Below are 13917 nucleotides of genomic sequence, written 5' to 3'. Positions count from 1 at the left end.
AATTTTAAAAAATTATATTATTTGTTTGCATATAAATTATAATAATGCAACAAATAAAATTCTAAAGTTAAAAAATTATTAACATTTAACAAATTCATTTTTCATCATTTTCTAAATATACAAATTAAACAAAAAATTTATTAAAGTTTATCTAATCAAATTTGATCATATTTTAGAAGAGGTAACCCTAACACATTAATTTATTTTTGCCTTTTTTTCACTTCACCGTAATTGACTTCGCCCCATGGGAGGGCGAAGTCAAGTTCATTATTTTAGGTAAACTGGACTTTCGGGCGTAATAAAATTACGGTGAACCAAACGGCGGAAGTGGTGAGTTTTCACCGAAAATCATTTTCCCCGTCACACTTCCACCTCACTTCCTTCGAAACAAACAGGCCCTAAAAGTGTTTTGTTCCAAAAGAGACAGTTGGCACGGAGGGCCATATTGAGTTTGGTGAAATTAGGGTTGATGTGATGTGTGCACATATAGGAGTGGGAGTTGATGTTAGTGACTGGTACAATTAATTTTTTACAATTAAAGTTCAGAATTTGATTGTAAAAAATAAAAGAGTAGAGAGCAAAATAAGAAATCAAGTATAATTAAAATAATTAAATAGTTAATTAATATATCTAACTGTAACTTTTAATAAAGTTTTAAACTTAAGTTACTGAAACTATTCAATTGTAAAATAAAACAACAAAAGTTAAAGAAGTCTTAATATATAGAATAAAAAAAAGTCAAGGGGCCATTATGGAATATAGTTTTAGGGATCTCCATCTATTTTTACCAAAAGTTTGCGGATAAACCCTCAATTATGGCATATTTTGAACTTGATCCTTCCATCTTTGTTTACTAATTTTTTTAGACTTGGTTCAATATGTTTGTTTTTAGGAAAAACTTCAAAACCCCTCCTGTGCTTTCGCACTTTTTCACTTTAGTACCCTGTAGTTTAAAGTGCATCAAGTTAGTATCCTGTGGTTTTGCACTTTCTCACTTTAGTACCCTGTGGTTTAAAGTGTATCAAGTTAGTACCCTGTGGTTTCGCATTTTCTCACTTTAGTACCCTGGGGTTTTTTATCGAATATTTATTTTAGTATCCTTTAGTTTAACTTTGTCATTGATTTAACGAAAAAAAATACTCCGAAATAAATAATAAAAAGAGAAAAATAAAATCTCATGGTACTAACTTGATATAAAAATGAAACCACAGAGTACTAACTTGATACACTTGATTTCTTGAAACCACATGGTATTAAAGTGAAAAAGTGCGAAACAATAGGGTACTAACTTAATACACTTTAAACTATAGGGTACTAAAGTAAAAAAATACGAAACCACATGATTTTTTTTTTTTTGAAGTTTTCCCTTGTTTTTAAATTTAAAAAATATTATTAGTACATAGGCCAATTATTAGGATAAAATGAAATAAACATCCGACGCATCTTGTACAACACCACGTGGCCGATTTGATGTCTCCTAATTCACATTTGTAGCATGAGATACTTGAATCATGATTGAAACTCGATACTCATTACTTGTAGATGAAGTTTGTATCTATCAGCCAATCAAACAGTTGTTGATCATCAATAATTTTATTATGGTATTATTAAATATATACAGTTGAAAAAAGTTACAAAATTGTTATGTACTCGTTACAAAAGTATAAGTAACTTATTTGAATTTGAATATTTTTAGGAGTATCAAGTTATTGGTATTTTATATTGTTTCAATGATACAACATTCGCATTTACGATTGACATTGTGAAACATAATATGCGGCATATACATTTTTTTATAAAACTTAAATTTTGTGCTTTTTCAATTTTATTTATTTGGGATGTGTTTGGTTCCTCGTAAAATCACTCCGAAAAATTTTTTTCGGTTGAAAAGTGAAATTCCTGTGTTTGGTGGCTCGTAAAAAAATTTTCCCAATTTTTTTTTTTTTTTACAGATTCTTAGAAAAACAAGGGTAATTCGAGCGAAAAACGAAAACGCGCGGCCTTGCGCACGCCGCGCGGGAGAAGAAAGGGCGCGGTCCACAAGGTCCGCTCCACCTCGTGGACCGCGTGAGGCGAGGTCCACGCGCAGCGTTGCGCATGACGCGGGGAGAAAAAAAGGCATGGTCCACGAGGTCCGCTCCACCTCGTGGACCGCGTGAGGAGATGGACCTCTCTTTGTGCCCCACTTATATATATATATATACTAGTTATAGTGCACGTGCAATGCACGTAATATTTAATTAAATTAAATTTATATTTATAATTTAAATTTAAATAATTATTGATGGTATAAATTTATATATCAGTTAATTTTTTTCTAAAATTAATTTTTTTAATATGTATCCAAATTTTAAAAATTTAAAATAATTCTAAATTTTAAATTAATAAATTCATATTTAAATTTATGAATAAAACTCAAAATTTGAAATTAATTTTGAATCCATAATTTGAATATAAATAATTATTAAAGACATTAATTTATTTATCATCCCATCTATTTTTTAAATTTGATATATTTTCAAGTTAAATAATTATTTATAATTTGAAATACTGTTTACACACCTACAATATTAATTCACATTTGAAATTATGAACCAAATTTAAAATTTAAAGCTGATTTTATAAGCTTATTTAAATTATTTTTTTTCAAATCTAATTTTTTTTAGTTAGCTAATTGAGAGATAGTAGATACAAAATATTTTCAATGTTTGTTGCATAGAAATTTTCGTTTTTTTATAAGTACTGGAATATTATTTTTTATGGGAATACGTAAATCATCTTCGGTTTACAAAAATTTGAGATAAATATAAATTTCTTTCTATTTCTCGCAAATATAATCCAATATTTTTTCCGACTAAAAGGATATGTCTGTAGTCAACAATTATTTTAATAATTATCTCAATTAATATCAATTTGTGAATCATATTTACTACAAATTAAAAGTTTAAATTGTAAATTATATGTTATATTTTATTGAAAAAATATTCTCAGATTTTAAGTATTAGTAGTAAAATTGAGATAATTTTATATATATTCACTTTAAAATATTATAATTAAATATTATATATGCTGAAGGTATTATGTGATTGTATATTTATAGGTGCGGATATTACATGTGAGAATGCAATATTTAAGAAATGCAAATATTATTTGTGATAAAATATGATATTATGTTGGCGGCGGTTACTAGGAGATATGAACACATATACGTACTATCTAAGGCAATTTAGGTAAAAAAAGTGACAGATACTTAATTTCGTTAGTCATTGGATTTGAATCGAATGACTAAGAATTAATATATTTTATGATAATTTAAAAATAAATAAAAATTGTACGGCTGTGATTTATTTCCAATTATATTAATATGGATCGGTATTTTGTGAAGACGGGAAAATTCAAAACTACACGCTTTTATAAGTAGTATTATAGTATATATATATATATATTATATTATATATATATATATATATAATATATATATATATATATAATGTGCGACTAGGTATGCTTATGGAAGCACGGAGCGGCACCGTGCTTCTACTTATAGATTTTCGGATGTTCGGACTTTCGAATTGACGATCGCTCGTTAGACTTGATCTAGAAGATATTTGAAGTATTCTAGAAAATAAATTTTGTGATTTTTCGATATCATTTGCTTATGTGATCGAAGTGGCCTGAAAATTAACGGCTGAAAAATAAAATCTTACAAAATATGATGATATATGACTTTAAATTTTAAATCAAAGTTATTGATCTTGTTTTATATGCGTATTAAAGAATTTTCTATCAAAATTTCATATGATTTGGATATTTCTACACCGTTAAACTTGCAACCGGCTCACCACGAGCCGTTAAATTATTGATTTTGAGCCGCTTCGAACACTAGGCAAATGATATCGAAAAATCACAAAATTTATTTTCTAGGTACTTAAAATACTCATAGATCAACTCTAACGGAGGCCGATCGCGATTCGAAAGTCGAAGCATCGAAAACAACTTGGAGCACGAGGGCTCCGTGCTTTCATAAAGCATACCCTCTCTCTCTCCTATATATACCACACTATTATTTATATTAGTATATTTATATGTATAATATATTTTAAATATTTTATTACAAATATAAAATTTAATATTAATATATGCTAATATAATAATTCTATATATTAATAAATATTAATGATATAAAATAATATATATATATATATATATATAATAATAATAATAATAATTTTTTATTTATAACTAACTTCTTTTTTTCTTTTTTTTTTTTTCCTTTCAACCAAACAACCGTAACAGAAAATTACTTTTCTTTTCCAACAAACCAAACGCTAAAGCGTAAAATTTATTTTTCTCCGAAAATTTTTTTTCCACCGAAATTTGTTTTCCGCAGTTTTGCAAGGAACCAAACAGCCCCTTGGCGAACAAGTGAACTCAAATATTCTTTTCGTAAAAAGTATAGAATTTATATGAACTATGACCCATTTGAAGGCAACTGCCAAACCTTTAAAAATTTTAATTTTGCTACATAATCTTTTAATTCATTTAATTTAAACCATTCAGTGACTCTTAAACTTCAAATTTTGAATACATCATTTATTTTCACGCATCTTATTAGTATATTTCTCATAATTTACACAACTATAATTTCATTAAAATAAATAGTAGATCAAATTTTATCTGAAGAACTACCGCATGACTTATATTTATTATATTAAAAGATTAGGTACTAAAATTAATTTTTTTTAAAATTAAATAGTTGAATCAAAGCACACCAAAGTTCAGATGAGTTTTATATATTTTTCACCTTTTTTTTGTAAGGGTAAAATACAAAAAACCTCTGGTAAGTACCCACTTTTTTTATTTTTTCTGACTTTAAAAATCTATATTTTATTTCCTCAAAATTTAAAATTGATGCATTTAGTCTCTGTCGGTGTTTTGTCACTATTCAGTTCATTTCTTATGATTTTATACTAAAAATATCCTTAAAAATGGCAAAATATATTAAAAATTTATTTTTTTGCCTTATAAAACTAAGTAAAAGTAATTTGGTCATTTTGCCCTTTCCATTAATCCCATTATCTTTTGAAAATATTTTTAAAATTTTTAGAGAATAAAATATTGATTTTTTAAAGTATGAAAAAAATAAAAAGCGAGTGTTTACATAAAATTTTGGATAAATTTAAAATACCACCCCTGTGGTTTCCCATGTTTTCACTTTAGTACCATGTGGTTTAAAGTGTATCAAGATAGTGTCCTGTGATTTTATTTTTATCTTTTCATCAGCTTTTCCGTGAATATTTCGTTAAATTATATACAAAAAATGTTAGATACCCACCTAGGTTTATCAAATATTCACTTTAGTTCCTTTTAGTTTTAACTTTGTCACTGATTTAATGAAAAAAAAATAGTAGAATCGATAATAAAAAGATAAAAATAAAATCACAAGGCACTAAATTGATACATTTTAAACTACATGATACTAAAGTAAGAAAGTGTGAAACCACAGAAGTGGTATTTAAAGTTTTTACTTTAAAAAATCTATATTTTATCCTCTCAAAATTTAAAATTGATGCATGTAGCCTCTCTCTCAGTGTTTTGTCACTATTCAATTTATTTCTTATGATATTATACTAAAAATGTTCTTAAAAATGACAAAACTATATTAAAAATTTATTTTTTTGCCTTATAAAACAAGTAAAAGTAATTTGATCATTTTGCCCTTTCCATTAATCCTGTAATCTTTTGAAAATATTTTTAAAAATTTGAGAGAATAAAATATAAATTTTTTAAAAGTCTGAAAAAAAAAATGATTGTTTACATAAAATTTTGGATAAAATTCAAATGCCACCCATGTGGTTTCGCACTTTTTCACTTTAATACCTTGCGGTTTAAAGTGTATCAAGTTAGTGTTCTGTGATTTTATTTTTATTTTTTCGTCAGTTTTTTCGTTAATATTTCGTTAAATTATATATAAAAAACTTGAAATACTCCATCTAGCTTTATCGAATATTCACTTTAGTACTCTTTAGTTTTAACTTTGTCACTGATTTAACGAAAAAAATTAGTAAAATCGATAATAAAAAGATAAAAATAAAATCACAAGATACTAAATTAATACATTTTAAATCACAGGATAAAGTGAGAAAATGTGAAATCACATAAATAATATTTAAATTTTTTTCTAAAATTTTTCAGTATTTTAGCTGCTTTTTTTTTTATTTTTATAAACCACTATTTGAATGATAAACAAAGAATGTAAAAAAAAAAAAACTACAAAATTTGATTCTTATAAAACACCTGTCACTTTCAAATATACAGTGCTCCTTTCCTAGCAGTTTTTTTTTGTACAGCACATAATATTTCTACAGTAGATCACATCCAAATGTACATGTACTTGACACAAAATTGTCACTTTCACCAAGTACCCACCAGCAAAAAGTTACACTTTGATGGATTATACTGATATATCTCTTTTTGTAAAATGAAAGAATATTTTTTATGTTTCCTTTTTTTACTAAATTAGGAAAGACCACTATTATTAAACTAGCTTTGTTGTAAAAAGAGGCTTATATATATCCAATCTAATTTAGTGAAGTGGGACAGTGGATACATGCCACCTGCATGTCCATCAGTTATGCTGTCCCATATCAAATTCATCACCTCTCTTCTTGAACAATTGCTCCATTAATCCACCTTGAAAAAGAAGCTTTGTATAATTAACAAAATAATTGCTTTGGTTGGTATTCGCAGTTCCAAATTCCCAGTCTAATTACTTTACATTCCCGACTGAGTTTATTTCTGAGTAATTCAAGGGTGAGAAGTAGATAAGTGAGGCTTCCGTTCTTTGTTTTACTCTAAAATTCTGCCTGAATGCATGAATATCTTATTCACTATATTTGCTCGATTTACTCCAGAAATTTGTATATTTGGCTGATAAAGGAGAGTGATAAAATGTATTCGAACTTCAAATCATTTTTTCAGAATAAGATAAATCATCTCACAGATAAAATATAAAATCCTACCAAATTATGAATAACAAGATTTTTGAAGATGCAAAAAATCAAACTCCTTACTTACCATCGTATTAGAAAATTCTTATACATAATAAATTATTCTTAGATAACTTATTCTCCGACATCCAAATAGGACCTAAATGTGAAAAAAAAAACATTATAAGTGAAGTTATATTTTTATCTCACTTTTTTGACTGTTGACTTCCTCCCATACAGGAACAAGAGATTATTCCACCTTTTTTTTTTTTAATCTTTTTGAGGAAAACCTCATCTTATATTATATGTGAATTAAAGTACAATATTTTATTCATTACACTAAGCATGGTAGCAAAGCTAAAGAGCAACCAACAATTGAAGTATTTAACTAGTTTGACAACAAATTGAAAGCATTATTTTATCACATACAAAAGTGCACATAATTTGATAAGCTTTAATAAGAGAAACTCCTGAGTATGGATCTTAACTCACTGAGAGATGAGTCAGAGTAGAGATCTTGTAATCCTTCTATTCCAGAAGACCTGCAGCTTTATAGTACTCAACACTGTCCCTGAGGCTCTCCTCCAGTAGCCTGAACTTCCAGCCCAGCTTCTGCAATTTCTCGGAACTATACGTCGCTTCATCGTAATCTACTTCGACAATGCTGCGATTTATACAGTAAAGAAAAGTTAAAGAAGCGAAGATTCGTAGGAGCAGGAAGCAAATATGTGACATGATGATCAAGCCTGGGTTTACTTCTTTGGGTAGTTGTAGTTGGGATACATCCTATTTAGCATGTCAATCAGATCACTTATTTTGATATTGTGTGGGGCGCATATGTACCGTCCCGACGCCTCAGGCTTCTCATACACCAGAAGCAGAGCACTGGCGACGTCTCTAACATCCACAATGTGACGGATTTTATTCTCTATCGTCTCACGCGCTCCTGCGCAAATCAATTATAGCAAGTATATGTGAAGAGATAAAGGAGGATATCGATAAAATCAACTATGCAGCGTATGTTGATAATCAGATGAATTGTATCTTCTTATCGAAAGGGAGAATATTCGGTTAAGAGAAATTATTTCGGTCTACAAATTACAAGCTCAAATGTAGAGAGGGCCAAATTTAATGAGCACCAATTATCATTGTCATTGCCTGCTAAAATAGGTAGCAATGAAAAGTTTTAGTAACAGTACCCATAATCGCATTATAACTATAACTAACTAGTGCATTGTGTATATTCTTCTTTGCATTAACATACATCAAAAGAAGACGAGATAGTGTTTTCAGTCAAGTAGGGATCTATCTGAAAGTAAATGTTAAAAGATGAGGACAATGCTATAATTGCTGTGAGTATAATTACACTGATAATTTTACAGTTGCGACGGGAAAGGACATTAGGTTGGAAAAATGGTTTGGAAAACATAATCATAACTTTTAAGGAACAAGCACAATTGCGTAAGTGATAAAAAGGCAAATACTTGGTGTGCCCATTTTGATATATAAAATTGTGGATCCAATTATCTACCTTAACCATTCCATCTTTTTTCTTTTTTTGGATATTAAGCCAAGATAATCACATTGTACAATCTATACCTTTCAGAAGATTGAGAAGAACCAAACTGCTAGCATTTACAGTGGATTGCAGCAAGGGTCCAATAATCAAAGACGGGCAAACAGTTACAACGTCAAGCCCATTTTTCTCTGCATAATCCAACGCCTCACTCTCTGCGAGCGTCTTTGAAAGGCAATACCAGTTCTGGTAACATCATTAAGTAACAAATAGAAATTACTCATAGTGGGATAGTAAGTACAAACAATATTTAGCATATGCAATGTAGAATAGCACGAATATCAGTTAAGAAGAGTCCAACAAAACAAGGCACAAAGCTGGAGAGTTTGGAGAAGTATGAAACAGAAAGAACAGGGTATAATTCAAGGTGCCAGGAAGGTCAAAAGACAGGACTGGCATAAGTGGTCTAGTGGTCGAAGGGCAAGAAACCCAACTTGCTGAATGGCCATTTCATTTAGGAGTTTCCAACCTGAACTTGTGATACATTAAGGCATGTTGGAGCTTGCATTTCTTGTAAAATATGCACTGCGGCATTTTTCAAGCCAAAATATTGACTAAGACTACAACAGTTGACTAGAATCATTAAATAAGCCTAGTGCTTTAGCTAGGTTAGAGTCGTGCAATCTTGGGGCAAAATCATGCCCAAATCTCCCTACAAGACCAGACTGCAGGAATATGCTGTACAGAACATAATAATTAGTAGATACTAAATATTATCAACAGCTGTCTTTATAAAAATATAGTACAGTAAAAACTAGTAGACTAGAAATGCTTGCAAGATACCTCAGTTTTTCTGCAGTAGTCCTTGTCTGACCAGTAATTCTCGTCCAAGATCTTACCCTTCGGCAAATTTGGGATCACTCCGACAGCCGCACAAGATGATACGACAACAACTCGCCTAACTTTTGCCTGAGCACACGCTTTCAACACATTTAGAGTGCCATTCACAGCAGGCTTCAGTACTTCTTCCTTCAATATGGAAATGCAAAGTTAAAAACACGTGATCAAACTACACTAGATTTAGACATCAAGCTCCTTCCGATGAGAGGAGAATATCAGATAAATGAATAACGCGACGGATCAACAAGCACAGAGTACATGATGCTAGCTATTAAGACAATTCCAAGGACGCATCCTCTCCAATCGATCTTTTGGGTAAAATAATATCGGAGCGCTCCCATTTCTTACTTTCTCCATTCCTTGAGCCTTAGATATCTTTATGCACGTGAGAGGGTTCTAAGACAACACAATGTTGTTTTCTATCAAATCAATTTTTTCAGGCAAAACTGGCCATTGATCAGTCTATACCATCAGAGCACTTCACTCATAGCCTTATAGTAGAGTCTTAGCACGCAATCACAGTTGCATGAATGCTTCAGAGCCAAATATATACAAGTACAGGTGATAAGTATGCTGACAACATACTAATTTGGCATGTGAAAGCTTCTTACTGCCTCGTACAATCGCAAAGTTTGTATAACCACATATTGAAGCATGACGCGGGCGAAAGAAACGATGCATGGAGAGAGAGGAAAAAGAAAAGAACACATCATACCTCCGGATTGGGAACTTTGGATGGAGGAACAGGGCTAGCAACGTGGAAGACACCTTCGCAGCCCGCAATAGCCGATGCGACACTGTTATAATCAAGCAAGTCTGCTTTAAAGAGTTGCAACTTTTCCGAAGCGTTCTCCAATTTCTTCAAATGGGCATTCTTTGATTCATCACCTAGAACATTTTGCGCAGTAACCAAGGGTTAGTATGAAAGAAAATCAGACAAGATGAGATACAAAATTGCCCTCAAATGCACGGCCTGAGTGACGGTAGGCCAAACTTGCCCTCCGAAAAAAGAAGAAGAAGAAGAATACAAACAACAGTTAGCTTTTAATTATGTAGCAGAGTGGATACATGAACTTCAAAAATAAAAATACACACATAAAATAAAAATATGCAATCCCTGATTAATGATACACCTTGGGTCTAATCAGCATTAGGAAAAAATATGAGCAATAAATCACTTCTATGCGCTAATATTCCTATCAAATTACGGCACTCAAAATGTATATTATTATGTATGTGAAAAGAAACACTCATTCCTATCTTTAAATTACTCCTTAAGATGTAAACAAACAAGCTATTGGTCGCTTATAGTATGATATCACTGTAAACCAAAATTTTCAATCTACATGTTTTTTTTTTTCTTTTTTTGAGGGGTTAAAGGAATCTCAATAAAGGAACATTTTTTGCAGGATTGAACTTGTCCAACAGCCCAAAAACGGTGCCTTGTGAGAGTATAGAATAAGAGAATTCTGTTGAATCGCCGGCGCTAACCATTAATTCCAAAACCTCGAGCTGTTACAACCAATTCACTTAAAGCGTACAGATGCAGCACCCAAGGGTCTCGATTGTGACTTGACGTAACCCGGCCTCATGCCATTTCAAACGTGACTCCGCCCACTTGGTCTGCTGCCACAGGACAGGATGCTGGCTCACTTAAACCATCAGATTCCTCTCAACTACCGGAGTAACGTAGTATTTAGTAGACGAAGAGTGTAATCAAATAACTATTCGACCATTTTTTCCAAACAAGATGAATTTGAATTATCAGGTGAAATATGTCGTTCTATCAAATCACGGTCGCCGCAACCCAAAAATCAAACTTTTTTACTTCTAATCATGCACGAAAGTTCTGATTTAGTCAACGAAAAACATACCCAGATGAAATTGCATCGAACTTTTTATGAAACTAAGAACAAAAGGTGGGGAAAAAAGTAAAAAAAAAANAAAATGTATCAAATTGCATCCATGTGGTTTCATTTTTATCTTTTCGATAGTTTTTTCGTTAATATTTCATTAAATTATATACAAAAAAACTTCAGATATCCATTTTATCAAATATTCATTTTAGTATCTTTAAATTACCTTTATCACTGATTTAAAAAAAATAATAATAAAATTGATAAAAAAAAGAAAAAAAAGAAACCACGGAGAGGCAAATTGATACATTTTAAATCACAGGGAGGCAAAGTGAGAAACTACGAAACCACGGGGGGTTTTTGAAGTTTTCCCAAAAAGAAACTCACTTGGGTCTCTGACAGTTCCGTGAACGATGTAGCCATTGTTGAGGAGCAGCTTCACCACCCACGACGCCGCGAACCCTCCCGCCCCCGTCACGCACACCCTCTCCTTCCCCTTCCCCTTCCCAATCGCCGCCGCCGCCGCCGCCGCCGCCATGTTCTCCTTCTCCCTCTCTTCTTTCTCTCTCTCTCTCTCTCTCCACACACGCACACACACATTCTCTCTGTCTATGTATACTATATATATAATATAAGGTTAATTGCATATAGGTACCTTCGAACATAGTGAATTACAGATCAATTCCTATAAAATTCAACTTTCATATATTATTTCTGTAAAAATTCTGATATTTTCAAATATGTCCCTATCGTTATAATCCGTTTAAAAAATTTAGTTAACCATAAGTTAAATACTTAACCGTAGCTAGTTCATGAGGTGAATTTACCTTTTTTACCCCTTTTTAATTAATAATTTGAACTTTTAGAGGGACATATTTGTGATGGTAAAAAAATAATTTTACTTGTAAAATAGACAATACTTTAATCATAACAAACTAAAGGGACATATTTGAAAATACTAGGACTTTTGTAGAAACAAAGTTAAAAAATTGAAGTTTGTAGAAATATATTTATAATTTATTATTTTTACAAGGACTTGTATGATGGTTTCCCTGAGAACTCTTGTGGAGAGGAGAAACCGCCAAAGTGGTGTGTGTGCGCGCGCGCATGTGATGGAAAAGTTCTACAATGCACTAATTATATTGCCGACGTGGTGTTTCCAAGCAACAGGTTTGTCCTCTCTGGATTCATCCGTTCCATCTTAATTGATAGAAAAGTATTATTATTATTTTTTTTAAGAAAAAAAATATAATTAATTTATTACTGATGATGTGGTGGTGTAAGTGTGACACTGTAGACTTTCTTATGTGGATGGGAGGGCTGGTAATCTAGCACGCTATTCGTGAGGTGGCCCGTGTTTTGCTTCTTATTTAGTTGCTCTTTTAGTAAATGAGCCGAATACGAATCGAAATTTTCAACTCAAAATTTTAACAAATCGTACGTGAGTTGAAATTAATTTGCCCGTATTCGGCGTAGTACAACAACTTTTTTATTTTTAAATTATTATTATTTCACCAACTTCTATTAAATGATAGACATTCAATGAACAAAAAGCTAATAGTAAATACTGGTTTCATACTACCAATAATATTCTAACTGTACTATATATATATATATATAATAAATTGTTACTATTTAGATTTTAGGCCAATCTAATTGTAAAGATGCCTACATTTTATAAATCTTAATTACTAAATTAAAATTAAAATTTATTATGTTTTATTTAATAGTAAGATTGAAAATTTAATTGACTGTTTGCGAATCAGTTTGTGATAGCAACTTGTTAATTAATAAACCAAATAAAAATTAAATTTGTAACTTAATATTTTAAAAAAACAATTTACGATCAGTTTGTTAATAAATGGGGCTCACAGAGTGCAACCAAATGTGACGTAAGGGCTTGGATCATTTCCTCTCTAAAATAAAATTTAAAAAATGGAAAAAAAAAGGCACAAGAACAAAAAGAACAAACACGTGCTCTTTGTTTGTTTAAAAGGATAAGTGGATAAGGATTAGGCAAAAAAAAATTCAATGCCATATCTTAGCTTTATTGAAAAAAAAAATATTTTCAATCTACTTTTTTTTTTTTCAAAAAACTTACCAAAACAGTTTAGAATATGTCAGTTATAATACTGATGTGGCGTCTCCGGCCAATCCGAATATTTTTTTTGAATTCACTCGCCTCATCATGATTATTAAAAAAAATAATATAAATTTTTTCTTAAAAAGTGAGGTGTGATTGGCTGATTATTAATGATGTAGTATAATGCCCCGTTTGGATACTCCTGAAAATGTAGCATAGTTAAACTATGCTACGGCGGTAGGAAAAATATCCTTTTAAATTTCAACATAAAATTTTAAATTTCAACATAAATTTTAAATTTCAAAATAGATTTAAAATTTAAAGTTTGAAATTTGAAATATCACATTTGAAATTTTCAATTAAAATTTGAAATTTAAAATTTTAAATTTTAAATTTTAAATTTTAAATTTCAAACTTTAAATTTCAAATTTCAAATTTCAAATCTAAATTTCAAATTTCATATTTCAAATTTAAATTTCAAATTTCAAATTTTAAACTTTAAATTTTAAATTTATTTTTTTTAAATTTAAAATTTAAAATTTAAAATTTAAAATTTAAAATTTAAAATTTAAA

The 13917-nt window shown here is 30.3% G+C and overlaps 1 protein-coding gene across 1 annotated transcript; it reads right to left on the bottom strand.

Moving 5' to 3' along the window:
• Positions 7336 to 11826, bottom strand: LOC109724551 (cinnamoyl-CoA reductase 2-like). The gene is made up of 6 exons (XM_020253401.1): positions 11649 to 11826; positions 10121 to 10293; positions 9349 to 9534; positions 8589 to 8751; positions 7746 to 7935; positions 7336 to 7653 (listed from the first exon to the last, which is right to left on the bottom strand). Exons 1-6 carry the CDS (start codon positions 11797 to 11799, stop codon positions 7518 to 7520), a joined length of 999 nt encoding a protein of 332 aa, XP_020108990.1. The 5' UTR covers positions 11800 to 11826; the 3' UTR covers positions 7336 to 7517.

Source organism: Ananas comosus, linkage group 19 (genome assembly GCF_001540865.1).
Source record: "Ananas comosus cultivar F153 linkage group 19, ASM154086v1, whole genome shotgun sequence".
NCBI lineage: Eukaryota > Viridiplantae > Streptophyta > Magnoliopsida > Poales > Bromeliaceae > Ananas > Ananas comosus.
The sequence above is the reverse complement of the archived record's forward strand: the minus strand, read 5'-3'. Positions and strand labels throughout refer to the sequence as shown.

Excerpts from the sequence above, each read along its gene's own strand:
- LOC109724551 (XM_020253401.1), bottom strand. The coding sequence starts at position 11,799 with ATGGCGGCGGCGGCGGCGGCGGCGGCGATTGGGAAGGGGAAGGGGAAG. Across the intron at positions 9,535-10,120 it reads CCAAAGTTCCCAATCCGGAG|GAAGAAGTACTGAAGCCTGC; the intron begins GTATGATGTGTT and ends TCCATATTGAAG. Across the intron at positions 7,654-7,745 it reads AACTACAACTACCCAAAGAA|CATTGTCGAAGTAGATTACG; the intron begins GTAAACCCAGGC and ends TATAAATCGCAG.